The sequence below is a fragment of the Siphateles boraxobius genome, unplaced genomic scaffold (genome assembly GCF_051911475.1).
Source record: "Siphateles boraxobius isolate OS27281-9 unplaced genomic scaffold, OSU_SipBor_1 153, whole genome shotgun sequence".
Classification (NCBI taxonomy): Eukaryota; Metazoa; Chordata; class Actinopteri; order Cypriniformes; family Leuciscidae; genus Siphateles; species Siphateles boraxobius.
The window spans coordinates 134,758-155,000 of record NW_027508759.1 but is presented as its reverse complement, the minus strand read 5'-3'; the positions used below and the strand labels follow the sequence as shown (position 1 = coordinate 155,000).

Here is a 20,243-nt window from a genome sequence, read left to right as displayed (position 1 = left end):
TATGACGCAATCGTTAGCCTGTTTTTAACAAAAACGGCTTCTACGGGGCCATAACGTAAGATACTAAGTAATGGAGCCTTTTATACATTGCCGTGTTTCTTTAGAAATAAATAATGGACAAATGAAGTCTTTGGACGCCTCAGATGTAAAGTTATTCGCTGTCAAAGTGACGCCAAAATGAATGGTAGTCAATGTAATGCTAACAGCAGGAGATGGTCTGCTACAATGGCGGCTCCCGCGAGGCTTCAGTTTCCGGCGGATGGATTACACACTCGGCAATAAGCGCGTCCCAGCCGAGTTCGTCACTTATTTGGTTCATTTCCGTCGTGGTCTGTCTATTTGCAGCGCGTTTCTGTATTTGGTTGTGTTGTGAGTATTTGAAGCAAACGTGTGTTGTGAAACTGATGAAGATGTTTTTTTTTCTAGTTGCATGTGTTTTCTTCAGTTGCATCACGTTGAGCTCTCTCGGCCACCGTATAAATCCCTCAATGCAGATGCAAAATATTTAGATAGGCCTATATCAGTAGGAAAATTTCTCCGGTTCCCTGAGAGGGAGATGCTGTTTGTGTTGAGACTATGGGGAATACCATCATGTCTGAAGAACGTAAACACATACCAATATTGATTGGCAGATGGCAGTCTATGATATCACACAACCCAGAACATAAAGGGGCGCAATAAGTTACACAACATCAACACTTTGTCTGAAGGAGAAGTGCCAGCATGCCCTGGAGCATGGCAACGTGAAATACCCTACCTATAGCCCTGGTGATGACAAATATATTACTATAGTACAATTATAGTATCGTGTTTGAACGGCCAGAACACATTAAGGGTTTTCTGTTAGAACGGTGTCGTGTTAGCGTTAGCGGCCGCTAAGTTAATAAATAATGATCTTTACAACGGAAGTGAATCAATCAAAACTAACTTTATCTGGACTAGAACTTTATTCTAGATCTGCTGTAAAGCCTAAACAATCTCTGTTACTGTAATCTCCTGTTATCACTGTAAAGCTGCTGTATAAATGAAGGTGACTTGACTAATAATACTAATAATTCACTACATTGTCTTATAATATAATCCTGTTTATTTACAGAAAAAAAGTCGATACTGTATAGTTTTATTGATGCATTTAATGAAATGAAGATTATTCCTCGTGATTATATGTATATGTAACTGTTTTAAGCATTAATTTATTAATCAATCATTATTTTCAATTAGATTTTTATTCCACACATTATCACACACAATTTGAACCCAGTTTGAAAGGAAGTTTGGTTGAAATTATGGTTCTTCTGATAAAATAAAAAAAAGCATTGCCATTTCAGAGCAAATACAGGATTATCAAGATATATAAAATATTATTAATGAGCTGAAAAACTTTGAGATATATATTTTATAGCCATTTTGCCCAGCCTTAGTCTCCTAGCATATGATTATAATTTACAGCACATCCGCTTACAATCTTGGAACTTCTACTTGCTTTGGTGCGACTCCAGCTGTGCACAACACGAAATGAGTAGATGTTTGTAGGCACTCTTGAGCAGGTTTAAGACAGACAAAGCAAAAATTTTTGCAACATTTCTGGCATGTCATGATTTTACAGCCCGCCTTAAGGTGTTCAATGAGCACACCACAAAACGGGCAGGCACGAATCGCCGGACACTCGACATTTTGCACAGATGTTAAAGTAACCATTGAACAGTCTTTGAGTAGTTCCTGGTCCTTGATGTTGCAACCCACATTTTCGCACTGATCTTCACGAGGTCGAGGGCCTTTCCACTCTCTCTGACACTTCCAGCAGAATTCATAGATTTTCTCGGTCCTTTTCGTGCAAACTGAGCATTCTACGGCGAGATTGGTGGTGTGCACCCTCTGTATAAAAGTGCCACAACCAGGACACTGCAGAAAGAGCAAATACAGAGATGAAGAAATAATGACAGAAAATCCACATAAGCCTATATATACACTGTAAATATTTTAAATCAATAAGATAAAGGTAAAGACTCAGAAATATACATACATCCTTTATGTCAACTAACTTCTTAGCAGCATTTGTTCCGAGCACATCCTCAAAACCTATTCGCTCATCATTTGAAAGTTTGGCTGATTTTCGGACTTCATCATATGCCCATTCTTCCTCACACACTGGACACTTAAATACAGTGTCTCCCTGAAATTAAATAACAAAGCTTACGGTTTAACATCATAGCGTTAATATGACATTATACTTTGTTTTTTCTAAAGTACAGAGAGGTAAATATTTTTATAGGATATTTTGTTTTTCCTACATATTTATCTAACACATCACAGAAATAAACTGCATTAATGAACAAGCAGAACTATGACTAGAAATGCTAGCAGGAGAATATCAAACAACTCCCCTTCCAGAAATAGGCATACTTAAAGGGGCATTCGGCAACTATTTCAGCTTAATAAAACCGTTTAGAAATCATTTCGATGGTTCAATAACCTGTTCTGGTGAGAATGGTGTCTTTCCCCGCTCCCCCCAATGCTCCTAGGCGGAAAACCAACCTTGCAACATGAGGATTAACGTCCCGGTAAGTTGGAAATAGGAAGTCTCGTGAGAAGCGAGAACGAGCGAGAAACACGAACTGCTTTACGACAATTCGACATAAACGCACACGCCGCCCTCAATGTGGGTGATGTATTACCCAGCTCGGTAGACACACTCCACACGATAAAGTTGACCGGCTCCGATAATAACAAATGCACATGAGCAGCGGTAGAAAGGGGGAGGAGGGGCCGCAAGTGAGTTTTTTTACGACATTGTTGTGAAATATAGGCTACGCCACACAGCTGTAGGGGGCGATCGCTGAGAAAAAATGCGACAACAAAAGTGAAAATCAGCGAAGAAATAGCTAGGGTTGCCGAATGCCCCTTTAACTTCAAATATTTAGTGCTCTAAAAATACATGTAATAAAATAAATACACTCACATTTAACAGTTGTCCTTTGCAACAATCTGTCAGTGACATCGGATCTGAGACATGACCGCAAGACAGCTGAACTCTTAAAAGATCAGGGTCGTCGTCGTAAACATCTGAAATATTTACACAGGCTTGATTAAAGGCATATCTAGCTGTCACATAGCATTCATTAAAAATAAAATAAAACATTTTTAAATTAGTGCCACTGAGAAAACCTTCTGAAGATTATTCACAATTCTTGGAATGGTGAACTAGGCTATAGCGGGTTGTTTATTACGATTTCGATGCCTAGAGAGCTTGTTTTGGATTAAAGTAAAAATGTGTGCTCGTTTAAATTTATTTCCTATATGACCCAATAAATCTACTTATTAAAGTGATATCGTGCTTAACTTACCGAGATCGCTGGGTTTTTGCACCACTTTGATGTCTGTGTCGGATAAAGTGATTTTTTTAAAGTTTTCGGCCATTTTCAACAGCGGTCTATTTCTTCAGTGTCTTCTCAGTGTTGTCTCAGCTCTCAACAGTTTGTTTCACTCTTTAAATGTGAAAGTACATTTCGTGTTTAAGTCTTTGGTCCTCACGCATATTCTCCTCCCCCTCCACACCTGGCATAAGTTATTTGATTCAAATGTTTGCGGTTTAAAAAAAAATGTATAATATAGCCTTCATTAGCCTTATTAAATTGTATTGATAACTCATGTTTCAATAACATAATCGATCCAGCTGCAGCAGCGTATATGCAATTTTATGACTTGTTTTACACTTGGATTCAGGGATTCATCCGTCCTCGTTCCTTTTTCTTTCGTTCTATCAAGGAGGAGCTAAAAAGCAAATAAAGCAAATAAGGAAATAAAGAATCGATGCAGTATTTTATACATGAAAGGCGCTTAATTGCTTGTGTCATTATCAATGAATTTGATACTGAATAAATTCCTGCGATTTAATCTTCTTCTATCCGAGCTGTAATCTGTCTCTCTGAGGTAAGTTTTCAAATATCAGTAAATGATTTCCTATTGTAGGCTAGCCTATCCGAAGTGTAAGGCGCTCCTGAACACCATTAAACAAACGACGCAGATTAATGAGGTAGCCTAATGTAAGGTGAGGTAATAAATCATATAGGGGTGAATTCAGGTTGATTTGGAACACATTTTGCCATTGAGATGACTGGGGAAAAGTGTCCCAATCAACCTGAATTCACCCCTATCTATTTGAAACGTTTATCAATACATAATAAATTAGGCCTATTATATACGTACAGTTTTGTATTCATCAGGTAGGCTACATACAGCAATAGACCTATTCCATTCCAAACAGAACCGAACTTTGATTAGTCTGAATTCTGGAAGAAAATGAAAAAAAAAATAGGAATGCTTTTTTATTGAGCCTAATTTATGTTAAAAAAAATACCATAATTCAGAATTTCTAAATGTTCAGACTGGACTATTGCAACTCCATAAAAAATCTTTAAAAAAAAAAAAAAACTTAGTCCCTAGGATTCGCAATAGGCTATTTCAGTCCCCCTAAGGTGGTTCACCAAAATGAAATGTTAAAAGCTCTTCAAAATACTTTGGTATGTCCATTGTAATGAATAGAAATAATTATTGCATTTAAATACTTATTCATCATTAGGCTGAATAATGTATTATTTCTATAATTTTTGGTAATATTGTAAATATTTATTAGTGAAAAGTGTTAAAAAAGCAAGATGTTTAAAAAAAACAGACTATAAAGTTTTGTTATTATTATTATTATTATTTTATTTGTAGACAAAAGGGACAATACATATTAATGAACATTTTTCACAAATGTAAATATGCCAGATTATAGCCATAGGCTAATTTCCATCTGCAGACCCCTAAACAGGTAGATGTTACACATAAATACATACAGACACACTAATGCACAGGCTACATACAGAGAAGCAAGGACAGTAACAGTGATCACAACATATTAGGACAAGCCATATTACACTGACCCCTTTTACACAACCCTCCTATTACACAACCCATATCAAACTAATAATTCTATCCCCTTTATTTTTATAATACACTAACTCTATTTTACATCTGATATATAAACTAATGATTACTAAACATGCTCACATATTTGTGTGTCCCTCAACCATACTTTTAAACAACTCCTAAAAATCGGAAAACTTGTGGTTTCCCTCACTGACTGAGGAATACTATTCCAGGAGCTCACCCCCTGATATGATAGAGCGTTCTGTGAAAAGGTGGTCCGTCTAAACGCCAAGTCACAGTCACCTCTCATAGTGGCTCTAGCACTCGAGACCCGACAGTACTGATAGACTTTTGTTTAATAAAATCACTCAATGGTGGAGGCGGCAGATCACGTATAACCTTATAGATTAGACAGGCTGATTTAAATAATTTGAAATTCGCGAAATTTAAAAACTTATATTTAACTAGAATAGTACAATGATGATATGACGAAGGTTTCTTATCTAATATTTTCAATGCTCTTTTGTAGCATACTTCAATTGGCCCAATAGCAGCATGACACGTATAAGACCAACTTGTGATACAGTACTCAATATGAGTCAGTATCATAGAGTGCAAGAACGTGATCGCTGCTGTATCCGTTAATGATGTACGAATCTGTTTAATGTTCCGTAAATTAACATTTACAGTTTTCACAACTTTTTTGACGTGTTTTTTAAAAGATAATTTCGAGTCTATCAGAACTCCCAGATACCTAAATTCCTCAACATTAATTAATTCTTGTCCACCCAAGCAAACTTTTACTGTGGCCACAGTTGTTTTAGGTTTACTAAAAAACATTGATACAGTCTTTTTAACATTAAGACACAAGCATGAATCAATCAGCCATTTTTGAAAATCATTTAAAGCAAATGAAAGCTGATGGGCTGCATCATCAGCACTTTTGGCATGTGCAAAAATTACCGTATCATCAGCATACATAATCGTGTCGACATTTTTGCACACATTAGGCAAATTATCCACATACAGTGAAAATAGCAGAGGTCCTAAGATTGATCCCTGTGGAACACCCTGTGTATATTGAAGATAGGGTGACTTACAATTCTTTATTTGCACACATTGTTTTCTATCCGATAAATAAGACTGTATCCATTTAACTGTTTGATTACTAAAGCCAAATGTTAACAGTCTAGACAAGAGCTTAAAGTGATTCACAGTATCAAACGCACGCTTAAAATCAACAAAAACAGCAGCAACATAACTGTTTTTATCTAAATAAAACTTCACCTTCTCAACAAAAACACAAACAGCCGTTTCAGTCGAGTGAAGAGATCGAAATCCAAATTGCATAGGGTGCAGACCCGGATTGGAATCATTAAGCTGTACAATGATAGAGTTGGCGACCCATTTCTCTACTATCTTAGAAAAGATAGGAAGTATGCTAATAGGTCGATAATTAGCAGGGTCTAATTTATCACCTGATTTATATATTGGTATGACATTTGCAACCTTCCAACTCAAGGGGACGACTGCCTGCGTGATTGACAAATTAATAAGATGGGTCACAGGCACCAAAATACAACATTTTAAAAGTTTCAAAAGATTTTCAAAAGATTCAAAAGTCTGCCTATAATAACTTAGGCTCCACCCACATGTAGAAGATGGAAAGTAGTATTCTACTTTTTATTTATATCTTTGATGCGTATTATAGTCAGGGAGGGTACTGTCAAGCTTAACAACTCAAACCCATCACATAAAATTAAGTTTTAAAATTGTATTTTAATCCATAGAATGTACTTTGCTGTCATATATGGTCTACTATCCTAAGCTACAAGGAGCAGTGGCCATTTCTAGCAAAAAACCTCAGCCCTGTCACATATCTGTTTATATCTCATTGTTTCTGCTGTTTTCACTTCATTTATGAATAATTTTAATAAAAAATAAATAAAATAGTCATGTTTTCAGTAAAAATATTCTTACCAAATTCGTGACAACTCATAATTTTGCTGTAAAAAGAATATTTGATGTAATGTGTCCACTTAAACATTGACAATCACCAGAAATGGCAGCCACATCAGCAGCAGAAATACAGTGTTGTGCAAGCAGACGTGTTGACCCAGAAAGAAAGGCACAATATGAGAGAGAGACCAAATTAAAAATATAAATTTGAAGGCAATATCTACATTAAAACCTGTTAGTCTTCAACCCTGTCACACTATTACTAGGAAGGAAAAGAAGACAATTAAAAATGAAGGCATTTCTTGCTAATTACCACCTGACACGTTAAGGACTAACACAATAAAATTGTGGTTTTAGGTAAACATCTTTTATTTTTATTTTTTTAACAAAAATATAGAGTCCACAGACACAATTTGTTAATTTTTAACTTTAGTCCCATAAAAAATAAAAATGTTAAATCATCATAAATGTTAAATGTGTAGTTATAAAATTGTTATGAGGGACACATGAGCAGTAAGTAAATGTTTGTTTTATGTTTTGTGTAAAATCCTTTTTAAACCAATTCCATTTTGTCCATTAAGGGGTTGAGAATAAAAGGTGTTTAATCCTGAAAAAAAAAAAACCTGAAGATAATAAAAGGTATTAATGCCTTAAGGTGGGAAAATATAATTTGTTGGAGGCTTGATATGTGCCTAATTATGTGGGGTATTTAGAAAATGTACTGTATTATATGTAGATGGAGTTTTAAAAACAAAGCTATTCAGAGCAACAAACACAATCCAGAAAGGAAACCGCTGTGCAACAGTATACAGACTGTCTGGAAACAATTCTCAGCTAGGTCATGAATATACTGTAAATAATTAAAAAGAAAGGTGATGTGTTAAATATGCCTCTGTTTTACTATTATTATTATTTTTGCAGACATTAAATTAAAAAAAAATTCTTATATTTAAAAATAGCAATTCGGGTGGTCAGTGAAAACATTGGATATCGGAAATCTTTTGTTTGTCATTTCAAGAGGTTGAAGAGAATGAACTTATCACAGAATCTTGTTTTTATTGTGTTGTACAAAATGTCCCAACTTTTCTGGAAATTAGGTTGTACCTTTACCTGAATTCTAGTCAATTATTCAATGGTGTGTGTATGTATTTATATCTAAAAGTGAATGTGACTTTTCTATTTTGCAGAGTACACCACCCTGGTTGGCTCACCTGTTTTCAAAGAGAGATGAGTCAGCATATCTGAAGACAACAACCTTTTTTTTTTTACAGCACACATGGTCAGATAATAATATTACTTGTAGCAACGTGGAAATTATCAAAGCTGCACACATGGAAGTTATTTTGTATTTGGTAGTAGGCCTAATTGTAATACTGATATTACTTGCAATAGGTAAGTTCAGTTAAACGAAAATACTGTCATCATTTACTCATCCTTTTGTTATACCAAACCCTAATGATTTCTTTGTTGGAAAACATAAGTATATAAGAATTTTGCAATAAATAAATAGAGCATCATCTGCTCTAATAACCTATTGTATTAGGGTTTGAAAATTATTACATTTAACCTTTTACAATATGTGCAGTAATTCATATATATTTTAAGCAGGTATCATTTATTGCCTTGCAAAGCTGAAGAGAAACCGTGACAGAAATGAGTCAAATGATCATCCTCTTGAGACAGTGAGAGTGGACAGAGATCCACAAAAAGAACAAAAACATCTGCTGACCGAAGAAAATGATGGTAAAAGCACATGTACAGTAAAACAATGTATGTTTTCAGTGTATCCACAATCAACAAACTTTTATTTCCTACAGCATCATCTACGTTGAATTGTCTGAAATGCTGCTCAAAGAGAAAACATGAGAGAAATGAGCCAAATGACTGGTATAAGAAGCAAAAAAAACAAGAACATCTGCGCATCTGAGCATGTTAAAATGTTTTAAGTGGCTTTTAAAACTGATATAAAAAAAACACATAAAAAAGATGCGTTTATATTTTGTTGGTATTTGCACGTGTAAGTCTCTAATAAGAAATTATGTTTTATTAACAAAGTTCGGGAGGAGCACGCTCAGATAATTAACACGAGTGGAGAGCACTCAGCAATCAAAAATAAGAGGCGTATATATATTCAGCAGTCTCACCTCAATTAATTGACAGTTTAGCAGTGCTTGGTTGATGGGTCTTGGGTCCAGTATCAGACGGAGTCCTCTATCCCTCTTAGGCACCACGAAATAGCGTCTGTAAAACCGTTCTCCCGCCTGGGTGGTCTGCGTCTGAACTGAAGAGAATACCTGTGTTGAATTATCCCCAGCACCCAAGGTGAAATGCCTGGAATCACTCTCCACGCATACACTCTTAACCCAAATTAGTTGACTTTACTCTGAATAAGTTGACTTTACTCGCAAATCGCAAATCCTTTCTAATTAAACTTAAGAGTGCCCTATACCACTTTAGTTTTTACACAAGCTGAAACTAAACATGTTGAGTTGTATTAACATGGAACCCTAACTTTTTACACAAGCTGAAACTAAACATATTGAATTGTATTAACATGGAACCCTAACTTTTAACAAGCAGAATCACCGAAGGAAAGAGAAACGCAATAACTACAACTGACTTCCACCACAGCTGAGATTAAATCAACTGAAGATAAAAGAAAAGATTGAATCTCTGAAGATCGCTGCAGAGGAGGATTTAACAACTCAAACAGCATTACCAGCTTCACTTATTACTAACCAGATTTACTTTATTTAATTTCGGTTTGAATGAAATCAAGAGTTGTATTTTAAGTCACCATGATGGTGGTTAGTGTTTGCTTTAGTTGGGCTCTTGACCCTTGACTCTTTAATATTAGATTTTCTCTGGCTGCTGTAACTGTGTGTTTATAATGCACATTAGTTCTAGCAAAAAAGCCAAGAGAAAATTAGATCTATTGATGAGGCTGCGATCATTGAAATCAATTGTGACCTGAAATCCTGATCTGAATCAGTGTCAAATATTTTGATTATTGGTGCATTTTTTTAAATTAAATATAGTAGCATTGTGACTTAACAGCGTGAAATCCAACACTGTCAATCAAATAATATAAAGGATTTAAAAAAAATAGTGCATTCAACTTTTTCTTTACATTATTTCTTAGACATCAAGACTCAGCGTATGACTCTCAACAATGGTGACAATAAATTTAATGCTTCACCCTGCAGTGCAAAACTCAACCACATCTCCCAGCATGCATTGCGGCATTAATAAATTATGCAGCTGGATTTTTTGTAGCTTGTTTTATGCTCAGAGTTGATCCGATTATCATGATATTCTGTTTGATTGTCACCACTGTTGAGATTCATATGCTGTTGATTGATGTTACTTGATGTCAGTGTGCATCAGGTTTTTGTGCACTAAATATTTTTTTAAAACAAAGTATATTATTTGATAAACAACACTGATAGATCTCATACTGTGAAATCTAATGGATTATATTATGAATAAAACAATATTAGAAACACAAGAACTAAAATATCAAAGCATTAGACACTGATTAAGATAGGGATTCAGGCTATTATTGGGTGATGATGTCATTGTCATCATCAATAAACAGCTAACATCTCCTGATCTCATTTTCTCTTGGCTTTCTTGCTATAACTAATGTGCATTATAAACAAACAGTTACAGCAGCCAGAGAAAATTTAATATTAAAGAGTTAAGGGTCAAGAGCCCAACTAAAGCAAACACTCACCACCATCATGGTGACTTAAAATACAACTCTTGATTTCATTCAAACGGAAATTAAATAAAGTAAATCTGGTAAGTAATAAGTGAAGCTGGTAATGCTGTTTGAGTTGTTTAATCCTCCTCCGCAGCGATCTTCAGAGATTTAATCTCTTCTTTTATCGTCAGTTGATTTAATCTCAGCTGTGGCTGAAGTCAGTTGTAGTTATTGCGTTTCTCTTTCCTTCGGTGATTCTGCTTGTTAAAAGTTAGGGTTCAACAATGTGTTAAATCGTGTGTTAATACATCTTAAAACATGCTAATTCATGCTATCAAAGTTCTAATTAATGCTAGCAATGTGCTAAAAATGTTAGTATTTTAGATCATAGTAAAGGACCTCCTGAGAGTGGAGAGGGAGACATCTGCAATGTTTTTTTAATGCAGCATTAGACCTGAAGGACATGTACTTTAATGTCTCGATTTTACTTTGACAGACCATTCCTGCATTTTGCTTTTGAGGGTTGAGCACATCAGTATCCCCTTTGGGCTGTCTCCCCACTGCTTTACGTCGCAGAGGCTGATTTAATACATGTTTAAATTAAATTCAACTTATCCGGGTTAACAGTATGGCTGCATCTTCCCACCATATACCGAAGACAAATGCACTTTACATCTGACGCAAAACACACAAGTACATTTGTCAGGAGGGCACGTATTTTCTTAGTTTGCCTAATATTGTAATATCTGTTCAGTTTTTAAATTAAAAGTTGGACAATCCCGCCTTTACTTGCTCAGCAATATTATCTTCAAACAGTTGCTTTATGGTAATCCCCACTAATGTACAATAAATTGTTTTGAATGAATGGAGAAGAATTTTAAATGTAATACGCTTACACAGCAAAATATTTTTTAGGTTCAAGAGAAGACACAGAACTTGAGGGGAAAAAACAAGATCAGATAAAAGGTGACCAAGTGGAATCCAAGAAACAGAAACAAGCGGGAAAACTGAGAAGTGAAGAAGAGGAGAGACTGAATCTAGACAAACTGAGAAGAGAAGAAGAGGAGAGACAGAAACTAGAGGAGAAACTGAGAAGAGAAGAAGAGGAGAAACTGAGAAGAGAAGAAGAGGAGAAACTGAGAAGAGAAGAAGAGGAGAGACAGAATCAAGAGAAACTGAGAAGAGAAGAAGAGGAGAAACTGAGAAGAGAAGAGGAGAAACTGAGAAGAGAAGAAGAGGAGAAACTGAGAAGAGAAGAGGAGGAGAAACTGAGAAGAGAAGAAGAGGAGAAACTGAAAAGAGAAGAAGAGGAGAGACTGAGAAGAGAAGAAGAGGAGAAACTGAGAAGAGAAGAGAAGAAACTGAGAAGAGAAGAAGAGGAGAAACTGAGAAGAGAAGAAGAGGAGAAACTGAGAAGAGAAGAAGAGGAGAAACTGAGAAGAGAAGAAGAGGAGAAAATGAGAAGAGAAGAAGAGGAGAAAATGAGAAGAGAAGAAGAGGAGAAAATGAGAAGAGAAGAAGAGGAGAAACTGAGAAGAGAAGAAGAGGAGAAACTGAGAAGAGAAGAAGAGGAGAAACTGAGAAGAGACGAAGAGGAGAAACTGAGAAGAGAAGAAGAGGAGAAACTGAGAAGAGAAGAAGAGGAGAAACTGAGAAGAGAAGAGGAGAAACTGAGAAGAGATGAAGAGGAGAAACTGAGAAGAGAAGAAGAGGAGAAACTGAGAAGAGAAGAAGAGGAGAAACTGAGAAGAGAAGAAGAGGAGAAACTGAGAAGAGAAGAAGAGGAGAAACTGAGAAGAGAAGAAGAGGAGAAACTGAGAAGAGATGAAGAGGAGAAACTGAGAAGAGACGAAGAGGAGAAACTGAGAAGAGAAGATGAGAAACTCAGAAGAGAAGAAGAGGAGAGACTGAGAAGAGAAGAAGAGGAGAAACTGAGAAGAGAAGAAGAGGAGAGACAGAATCAAGAGAAACTGAGAAGAGAAGGAGAGGAGAAACTGAGAAGAGAAGAAGAGGAGAGACTGAGAAGAGAAGAGGAGAAACTGAGAAGAGAAGAAGAGGAGAGACTGAGAAGAGAAGAAGAGGAGAAACTGAGAAGAGAAGAAGAGGAGAGACAGAATCAAGAGAAACTGAGAAGAGAAGAAGAGGAGAAACTGAGAAGAGAAGAAGAGGAGAGACTGAGAAGAGAAGAGGAGAAACTGAGAAGAGAAGAAGAGGAGAGACAGAATCAAGAGAAACTGAGAAGAGAAGAAGAGGAGAAACTGAGAAGAGAAGAAGAGGAGAAACTGAGAAGAGAAGAGGAGAAACTGAGAAGAGAAGAAGAGGAGAAACTGAGAAGAGAAGAGGAGAAACTGAGAAGAGAAGAAGAGGAGAAACTGAGAAGAGAAGTAGAGGAGAAACTGAGAAGAGAAGAAGAGGAGAAACTGAGAAGAGAAGTAGAGGAGAAACTGAAACTAGAGGAGAAACTGAGAAGAAAAGAAGAGGAGAGACAGAGAATAGACGAAGAGGAGAAACTGAGAAGAGAAGAAGAGGAGAAACTGAGAAGAGAAGAGGAGAAACTGAGAAGAAAAGAAGTGGAGAGACAGAATCAAGAGAAAAAACGGAAAAGAGAAGTAGAGGAGAAACTGAGAAGAGAAGAAGAGGTGAGACAGAATCAAGAGAAAAAACGGAAAAGAGAAGAAGAGCAAACACCAAAAGGTAAATGTCTAGTCAAGTCACCTTTATGTATATAGCGCTTTATACAATACAGATAGTTTCAAAGCAGCTTTACAGTGATAACTGGAAAATAATGCACTTTGGCTGATGTTCAGCTGAAGTCAGTTCAGTGTTGATTCAGTTCCATTGTAAGGATCACAAATTATTAAATTAGTTCATTTAATCTATAAATCAGTTCGGCAAAAAATGTATGTCATTGTCCAGCTCAGTTCATGTTATCTAGTTCTGTGTGAACACGTGGCTTATGAGTGTCCCTCATTAGGACACAGTAGGGAGGTTAAGTGACTTTTGACTTCAAGTCATGATGCAAAGGTCCCCTTTGGTATGGAAGTACCTTAGGGCCATAGAAATAAATTTATCCTAAGACACAAGTGAGATCACATTTTGTATCTTATATACGCACATTTTTTAAAAATGACCACCGACCATACTTGAGAGGCCCATATCTTTGCTTCTGTTATAGCTATAATGACAAATTTGGTATCAACGGGTACATTTTTGCGGTCATGGAGTCCAATAAAATAGGTTCCAAGATGTGGCGAACAGGACGGCCGAGGGACGTGAGAGAACGGCGCGAGGCCGGTGGTGCGATTGCTAATGAGCAGCACCTGTGAAGCACACCGGTCTCGCATCTCTCACGGAGGAGCGGAAGCATAAAGGGGGAGCGACGACGTTGATGATCGAGAGAGGAACAGGCCTGTGTTTTAGTTGTGTTAGGTTTTTGTGTTTTATTTTAGCCAGCAGTCGTCCGCGAGGGGCTGCTGGCCGTTAGTTTATTTTGGGTAAGCCAGCAGTCGTCCGCGAGGGGCTGCTGGCAGTATTTTAGTTTGTTTATTTTATTTGAAATAAAGTATATATTGATTGTTCGCCGGTTCCCACCTCCTTCTTCCCTGAACATTGCTACACAAGACTAAAAAACAATAATGTTGTCCTTAACATGACAATTGGAGGTGAAGTATGCAATTTTTTATTAAAAAACGCATGCCAAACACACAGTCCATTCACAACTTAATAATTTCTTCGTTTAGGTCTGCTTCGCATGCGCCCTTCACAGCACTGGCTGAAGACGCGGGTCCTGCGTCGAGCATGGGTATCCGGTTGTTTACGTCTCAAGGTAACTCAGAGCTGTGTCACAGCTCTGGAGCCCTGGAAGGCGACTGGTATCATACAGGTGTAAACCTGGGAGTAATCTCTAAACTGATAGTGGTTTCGACAGACGCCTCCAATTCGGCTGGGGCACCCTCTATGAGGGCAGACCGACTTTTGGCCTGTGGTCAAGCCAAGAAAAGAGCTTGGACATAAACTCTCTAGAGATGAAGGCGGTCGAGAATGCCTTGCGGTTCTTCCTTCCCCTTCTAAAGGGCCACCATGTCCTTGTCCGCACGGACAACATGTCGGTGGTTTCCTACATAAATCGCCAGGGCAGTCTGAGATCACGGAACCTTCATGCACTGGCAGAACGCATCCTTGTATGGGTTCAGCGCAACGTACTCTCGCTGAGAGCGGCGCATGTGCCAGGCCATGTGTGTCCAGACAGGCTGTCCAGGGACAACGTTCCCAAAGGGGAATGGTCCCTCCACCCTCAGACAGTTCAGCTGTTGTGGGACACCTTTGGCACAGCAGAAGTCTACCTCTTTGCGTCTCAAGACAACGCTTCGTGTCCAATAATCTTCACAAAGAACAAGGACGCGCTGGCCCATCACTGGCCCAGCCGCCCTCTCTATGCTTTCCCTCTGATCATGCTTTTACCACAGGTAAATAAGCGTATAAGGGAGAACGGTTCCTGTGTACTTCTAGTAGCTCCGATCTGGCTGAACCAAGTTTGGTTTCCGGAGCTGATGCAGCTTCAGAGCTTGCCTCCGTGGCCTGTCCCATTGAGGAAAGATCTCCTCTCATAGGCCAGGGGTACGATTTGGCACCCACGACCCGAGCTTTGGGCTCTGCATGTGTGGGCCATCAACGGGTACCCGTCAGTCTCCCCGACGGAGTGTTAAACACGATTAGGCAAGCTAGAGCGCCCTCTACTAGACGGCTTTGTGCTTCCAAGTGGTCAGTGTTCTCAGGTTGGTGCTCAGCTCGCAACCTGGATCCACAAGATTGTGGGGTGTCAGAGGTTCTCTCCTTCCTACAGGAGCTCTTGGATAAGGGTAGATCCCCATCCATGGTCAAGGTATATTGCTGCGTTTGTCAAACATTCGCATGGCCAGTCACTGGGTAGGAACGACCTTGTAGTCCGCTACCTCAGGGGAGCTAGAAGGATGAACCCTCCTCGCCCCCCCTCGGACCTTTCCTTGGCCCTGGAGGCCATGAAGGGTGCCCCTTTCGAACCTCTACAGTCTGTGGACCTTAAGTATCTCTCATTGAAAACAGCCTTTCTGGTGGCTATCGCCTCAGTCAAGCTGGTGGGTGACTTACACGCACTTTCTGAGTTAGGGCCTAATGACTCCAAGGTCATCCTCAAACCAAGACATGATTATGTCCCCAAAATACTTGCCACTCCTTTCAGAGCACAAATCTCTGTGGATCTGACAGCAAGTCTGACATTCTCTCGTCACAGGCGATTTTTGAGATTCGCCTTCGAGGGCCAGGCATATCAATACACAGTCCTACCGTTCGTCCTGTCCCTGGCATCCTGTATATTATGATGTGCATGGACGCTGCTCTCGCGCCCCTGAAACTTCAGGGCATACAAGCTTTGAACTATTTGGACAATTGGCTGATTCTAGCTCGATCTCATTCAGAGCTCATAGAACACAGGACCATATTACTCAAACACCTCGAGAATCTTGGTCTCACAGTCAATTGGGTGAAGAGCTCGCTGTCCCCCAGCCAGGAAATATCCTTTCTGGGCACAGAGCTGAACTCACTGTCAATGACAGCGCGACTATCGCCAGAGCGCATACTGAACATTGCGGCACTATAGTCCCGCTCAAGAGATTTCAGTAAATGCTGGGCCTCATGGCCTCATCATCATCAGTACTCCATCTGGGTCTGCTTCGCATGCGCCCACTGCAGTGGTGGCTGAAAGCATGAGTGCCGTCTCGAGCTTGGGCCTCCGATCTGTTTCGCCCCAGGGTCAATCAGAAATGTGTCGCAGCTCTGAAACCTTGGAAGGCGACCGACTGGTACTCGTACTCGTACTCTTCAATCTGACATTCTCTCTTTGGATCTGACAGCGAGTCTGACGTGAATCTCCTTTGCCTGGTTAGGGCCCTTCGAATTTACGTGGAACGTTCGGCTGCTTTCAGACGGTCAGGACAGCTATTTGTTTCGTTTGGCGGCCGATCTAAAGGTCTAGCTGCCCATTTTTATATCCCCATATCATATGAACTCATGGCGCTCGCCCTTGGGTCAGTGTTGTGGCAGATTTAGCACGCACAGCGTTTTAAATTGGATTCCCGTAGCGTAAGCTAGCTTACGCAACATGAGAGTACTCTCGTAAGAGAACGTCACGGTTACTAACGTAACCTCGGTTCTCTCTTTAAGAGGGAATGAGTGTTGCGTAACCCTGCCATGCTTGTGCTACCATCTGGTTTCACTTCAGTCGATGAAAACCAAGGAGCATATATATAGGCATAATTATTATCATTATATTATATAGACATAAGCCACGCCCATTCGCCCACACGCCCACTCATTGGTGCTTACGTCACGTGCAGTGCCTCGATAGGTTGCAGCAGTTGCCGCATAGCATCCAATAGGCACGCGAGCTGCCTCGCCTAGGTCTGCTAGCTGCAGCAAGTGTGTTTTAAATTAATAAAAATTATAAGGATAATTTTTGGCTTCAGTATTCTTGAGAAAAGAGTTTTTCCCTCTAAGTTTTTTTTTCCATAGTCAACTAGCTAGCTATTTATTAGTTATCTAACATTAAAAACATTTTTCTATTTAATGAGAAAGTCATACGAACCTCAAAGTGTTAACCTGTCACCTCTGACCTTCAACAGCTGTCACAGCCCCTGGTGCAGATGGGATGTGTTGTTGCAGGAACTGATATGCTATAGGCTACTCCTGACTGGTCGAAATCTCATGCTACTTAGGACAAATGTAATGTACATAAGTAGCTGCACTGCTTAAATACAAAATTAAAGTTTTTGAACGAAAAGATAAGTAAAGTCACCCTGATGACAATTTTTATGTGAAATGTGCATATTTACCCCCAATTGTCATGGTATGGGGAAAATTATTATTTTTTTAAACTTGAAACCAATTTTATTGGATTCCTTGACCCCAAAAATGTACACTTTGACACCAAATTTGTCATTATAGCGATAACAGAAGCAAATATATGGGCTCTAGAGTATTTCGGCGCATTGGCGGCCATATTTGAAAAAAACATGTTTATTTCTGATACAAAGTGTGATCTCACTTGTGTCTTAGGATAAATTGATTTGTATGACCCTAAGGTACTTCCATACCAAAGGAGACCTCTGCATCATGACTTGAAGTCAAAGGCCTATTTTTTGGGCTCAACCTCCCTACTATGTGTTCATGTCTCATTCTTTGTAAGCTCATGGCTAGCGATTGGTTATTGCTGGTCATTTGCTTGAGTGTGATTTCATGTTTGATGTGAGCATGTGGCTTGTCTTGTTATGCTTCCCTGTGCCATGTGCTGTCATGTCTGTTGTCTGACCCCGCCCATCTTGTTATCTGATTATTGGTTCAGTTTTCACACCTGTCCTCCCTCGTTACCTGCCTTGTTTGCTTATGTTCCCCTTGCCAGATCGTTGTCACATCGTCGCATGCTGTTGTTACCATGCCTGATGATTCCTATCGTGTATGTTTCCTGCCTAATCAAGTCTAGCCTGTAGTGTTTTCCCCCATAGGCCAGTTTCTGTTTCTGCTCGTTTTACTTTTATTTTAATAAAGCCCATATTCCATATACGTCAACCATTACCTCAACCCGTGACAGGAATATTAAGAGTCCCCAAGTAATCAAGCCAGAGGCAACAGTGGCAAGGAACCCAAACTCCATCAATGACAGAATGGAGAAAAAAACCTTGGGAGAAAGAAGATTCAGGTGTGGGGCCAGTTCTCCTCTGGCCAACGAATGAATACGGTGTCATTATGATTCAGGCTGCATCAGAAGTCAGAATTCAGATTGTGATCGGTAGCATTCAAATATTCATCTAGTTCCTTTTGCTGAATTTTGATCAATTCATCACACCAGTATAGAGCTGAAGCTGGCCATAGGGTCTGTGCGAAGGACCTTCTTCCCAACCAGGCTAGGAAGACTATTCCAGAGTTTGGGTCATAAATAGGAAAAGGATACCGCCTGTAGTTGATTTTGATATTCTAGGTATTATCAACTGGCCAGAATTTGATATTGCAATAGATCTGAAGGACAATAATGTGTTAAGAGCTCGCTCAAGTACTAGGAAGCTAACCCATTTAGTGTTTTGTAAGTAATCAGCAATATTTTAAAATGTATACGATGTTTAATAGGGAGCCAATGCAGTGTTAACAGAACCGGGCTAATATGGTCATACTTCCTGGTTCTGGTAAGAACTCTAGCGGCAGCATTTTGAACTAGCTCTAGTTTGTTAATTATGCGTGCAGGGCAACCACCCAGTAGAGCATAACAATAATCTAGCCTTGATGTCATGAACGCATGAACCAATTGTTCTGCATTTTTCATTGAGAGCATATGACATAATTTAGATATTTTTAAAATGGAAAATTTTGGTTTTCCAGATGCTATAGTGTTGACTTGAAAATTAAGCTTTTCCCCTATTGTGGTTGAATTGTGGAAGCAAAACAAGTCATTTTGCCAAGAGATCTATTCTTTTTATTATTTCATGTCAGACATTAGAGGGAAACTGACAAGTGTCACGTATATGTTCAGTTTAGTTCATTTTCTGTATCGTCTGAATTCGTTGTCATTAGTTGCCATGGTGTCTGATTAGTCCAGCTGTTCCTGTTCATTATCCTCATTTACCATGTGTAGATATACTTCCTTTTCTGTTCAGTCCGTTGTCGGTTCACGTTGTTATTTAACCCTCTGGGGTCTGAGGTGTTTTCTGGGCCCTGGAGGTTTTCTGACATGCTCTGTCAATTTGTGCTTATTTCAGTTACTTGTAATATTTCCATGGCTGATTACACTGTATTCAGCACAAACTCTGCTACAATAATATGTCAGTAGCATGTATGTAAAAGTTTGTAGTTTTGAGAAAATTACGTTTATGTGTGGTTTGTGAAAAAAAGATCACTGAAATAAGGTAATGAAACTGATAATGATTATTTCTTCACAAGACTTTTGAAAATTGTATCATGTAGCCTAGAATATTTACTTCAAAACTATGTGAAAATCCTCCTGCCTACTCATTCAGATAAAACTATATGTTGATTTAAAATTTGTAAGACATTATTTGTGTAAGCAAGCTCTATGTGAGGATGCGTGAATCATAATGAATATTGATGTGTTTCACACCTGGGAAGACAAAGACCCTCCCCTAATGGCCCTATCAGGTGGGACTGTGAGGGAACTAGATCAAAGAATGAGGAGGGGCTCCTCATAATAAAAAATTATTTACAACACAACATAATCCAAAGATACATAGCAAAGGACAAAAAAGAACATTATTGAACACACTGATCTAAAGACAGAGACTTGAACAGTCACACACCTTTGTGCTATTCCTGAAACATAGTACATACCTGTCATTTCTAAGGTGTTTGATTTTTCATTTGACCATGTTCATGTACAGACGAATGTTGAAGTCAGCAGGACTCATCAGTAGATTCTGGTCCCTGTAAATAAAAACAACAACTTTGAACATGCTGATATCAAGAGAAACTACTGGGCTGTGCGATTTTGGGAAGAAAATTTAGATTTAGAAGAAAAAAAGATATATACTGAACACCAGGTTTGTTGTGCCTTGTAAGCATTTACTTGTAGGGCTGCATAAAATAATAATTACAATAGACTAATAATAATTTTTACTTTACAAAAATGCAG

At 38.7% G+C, this 20,243-nt stretch overlaps 2 protein-coding genes across 3 annotated transcripts in view; one reads left to right on the top strand and one right to left on the bottom strand.

The window, feature by feature from the left end:
- Nucleotides 1–1,115: 1,115 nt before the first annotated feature.
- Nucleotides 1,116–3,758, bottom strand: LOC143738804 (uncharacterized). Its single transcript, XM_077230902.1, has 4 exons — nt 3,345–3,758; nt 2,960–3,063; nt 2,024–2,173; nt 1,116–1,902 (listed from the first exon to the last, which is right to left on the bottom strand). Exons 1-4 carry the CDS (start codon nt 3,415–3,417, stop codon nt 1,459–1,461), a joined length of 771 nt encoding a protein of 256 aa, XP_077087017.1. The 5' UTR covers nt 3,418–3,758; the 3' UTR covers nt 1,116–1,458.
- Nucleotides 3,759–3,784: 26 nt separating this feature from the next.
- Nucleotides 3,785–20,243, top strand: part of LOC143738803 (uncharacterized) — a 43,012-nt gene continuing 26,553 nt past the window's right edge. The window contains exons 1-4 of one of the 2 annotated variants that reach the window (XM_077230899.1): nt 3,785–3,930; nt 8,058–8,262; nt 8,476–8,613; nt 11,492–13,270. In XM_077230899.1, the coding sequence (XP_077087014.1) occupies nt 8,202–8,262; nt 8,476–8,613; nt 11,492–13,270 (1,978 nt within the window). In that variant the 5' untranslated portion in view covers nt 3,785–3,930; nt 8,058–8,201. The remainder of the gene's footprint in view (nt 3,931–8,057; nt 8,263–8,475; nt 8,614–11,491; nt 13,271–20,243) is intronic. The other variant, XM_077230901.1, reaches the window with a different exon arrangement.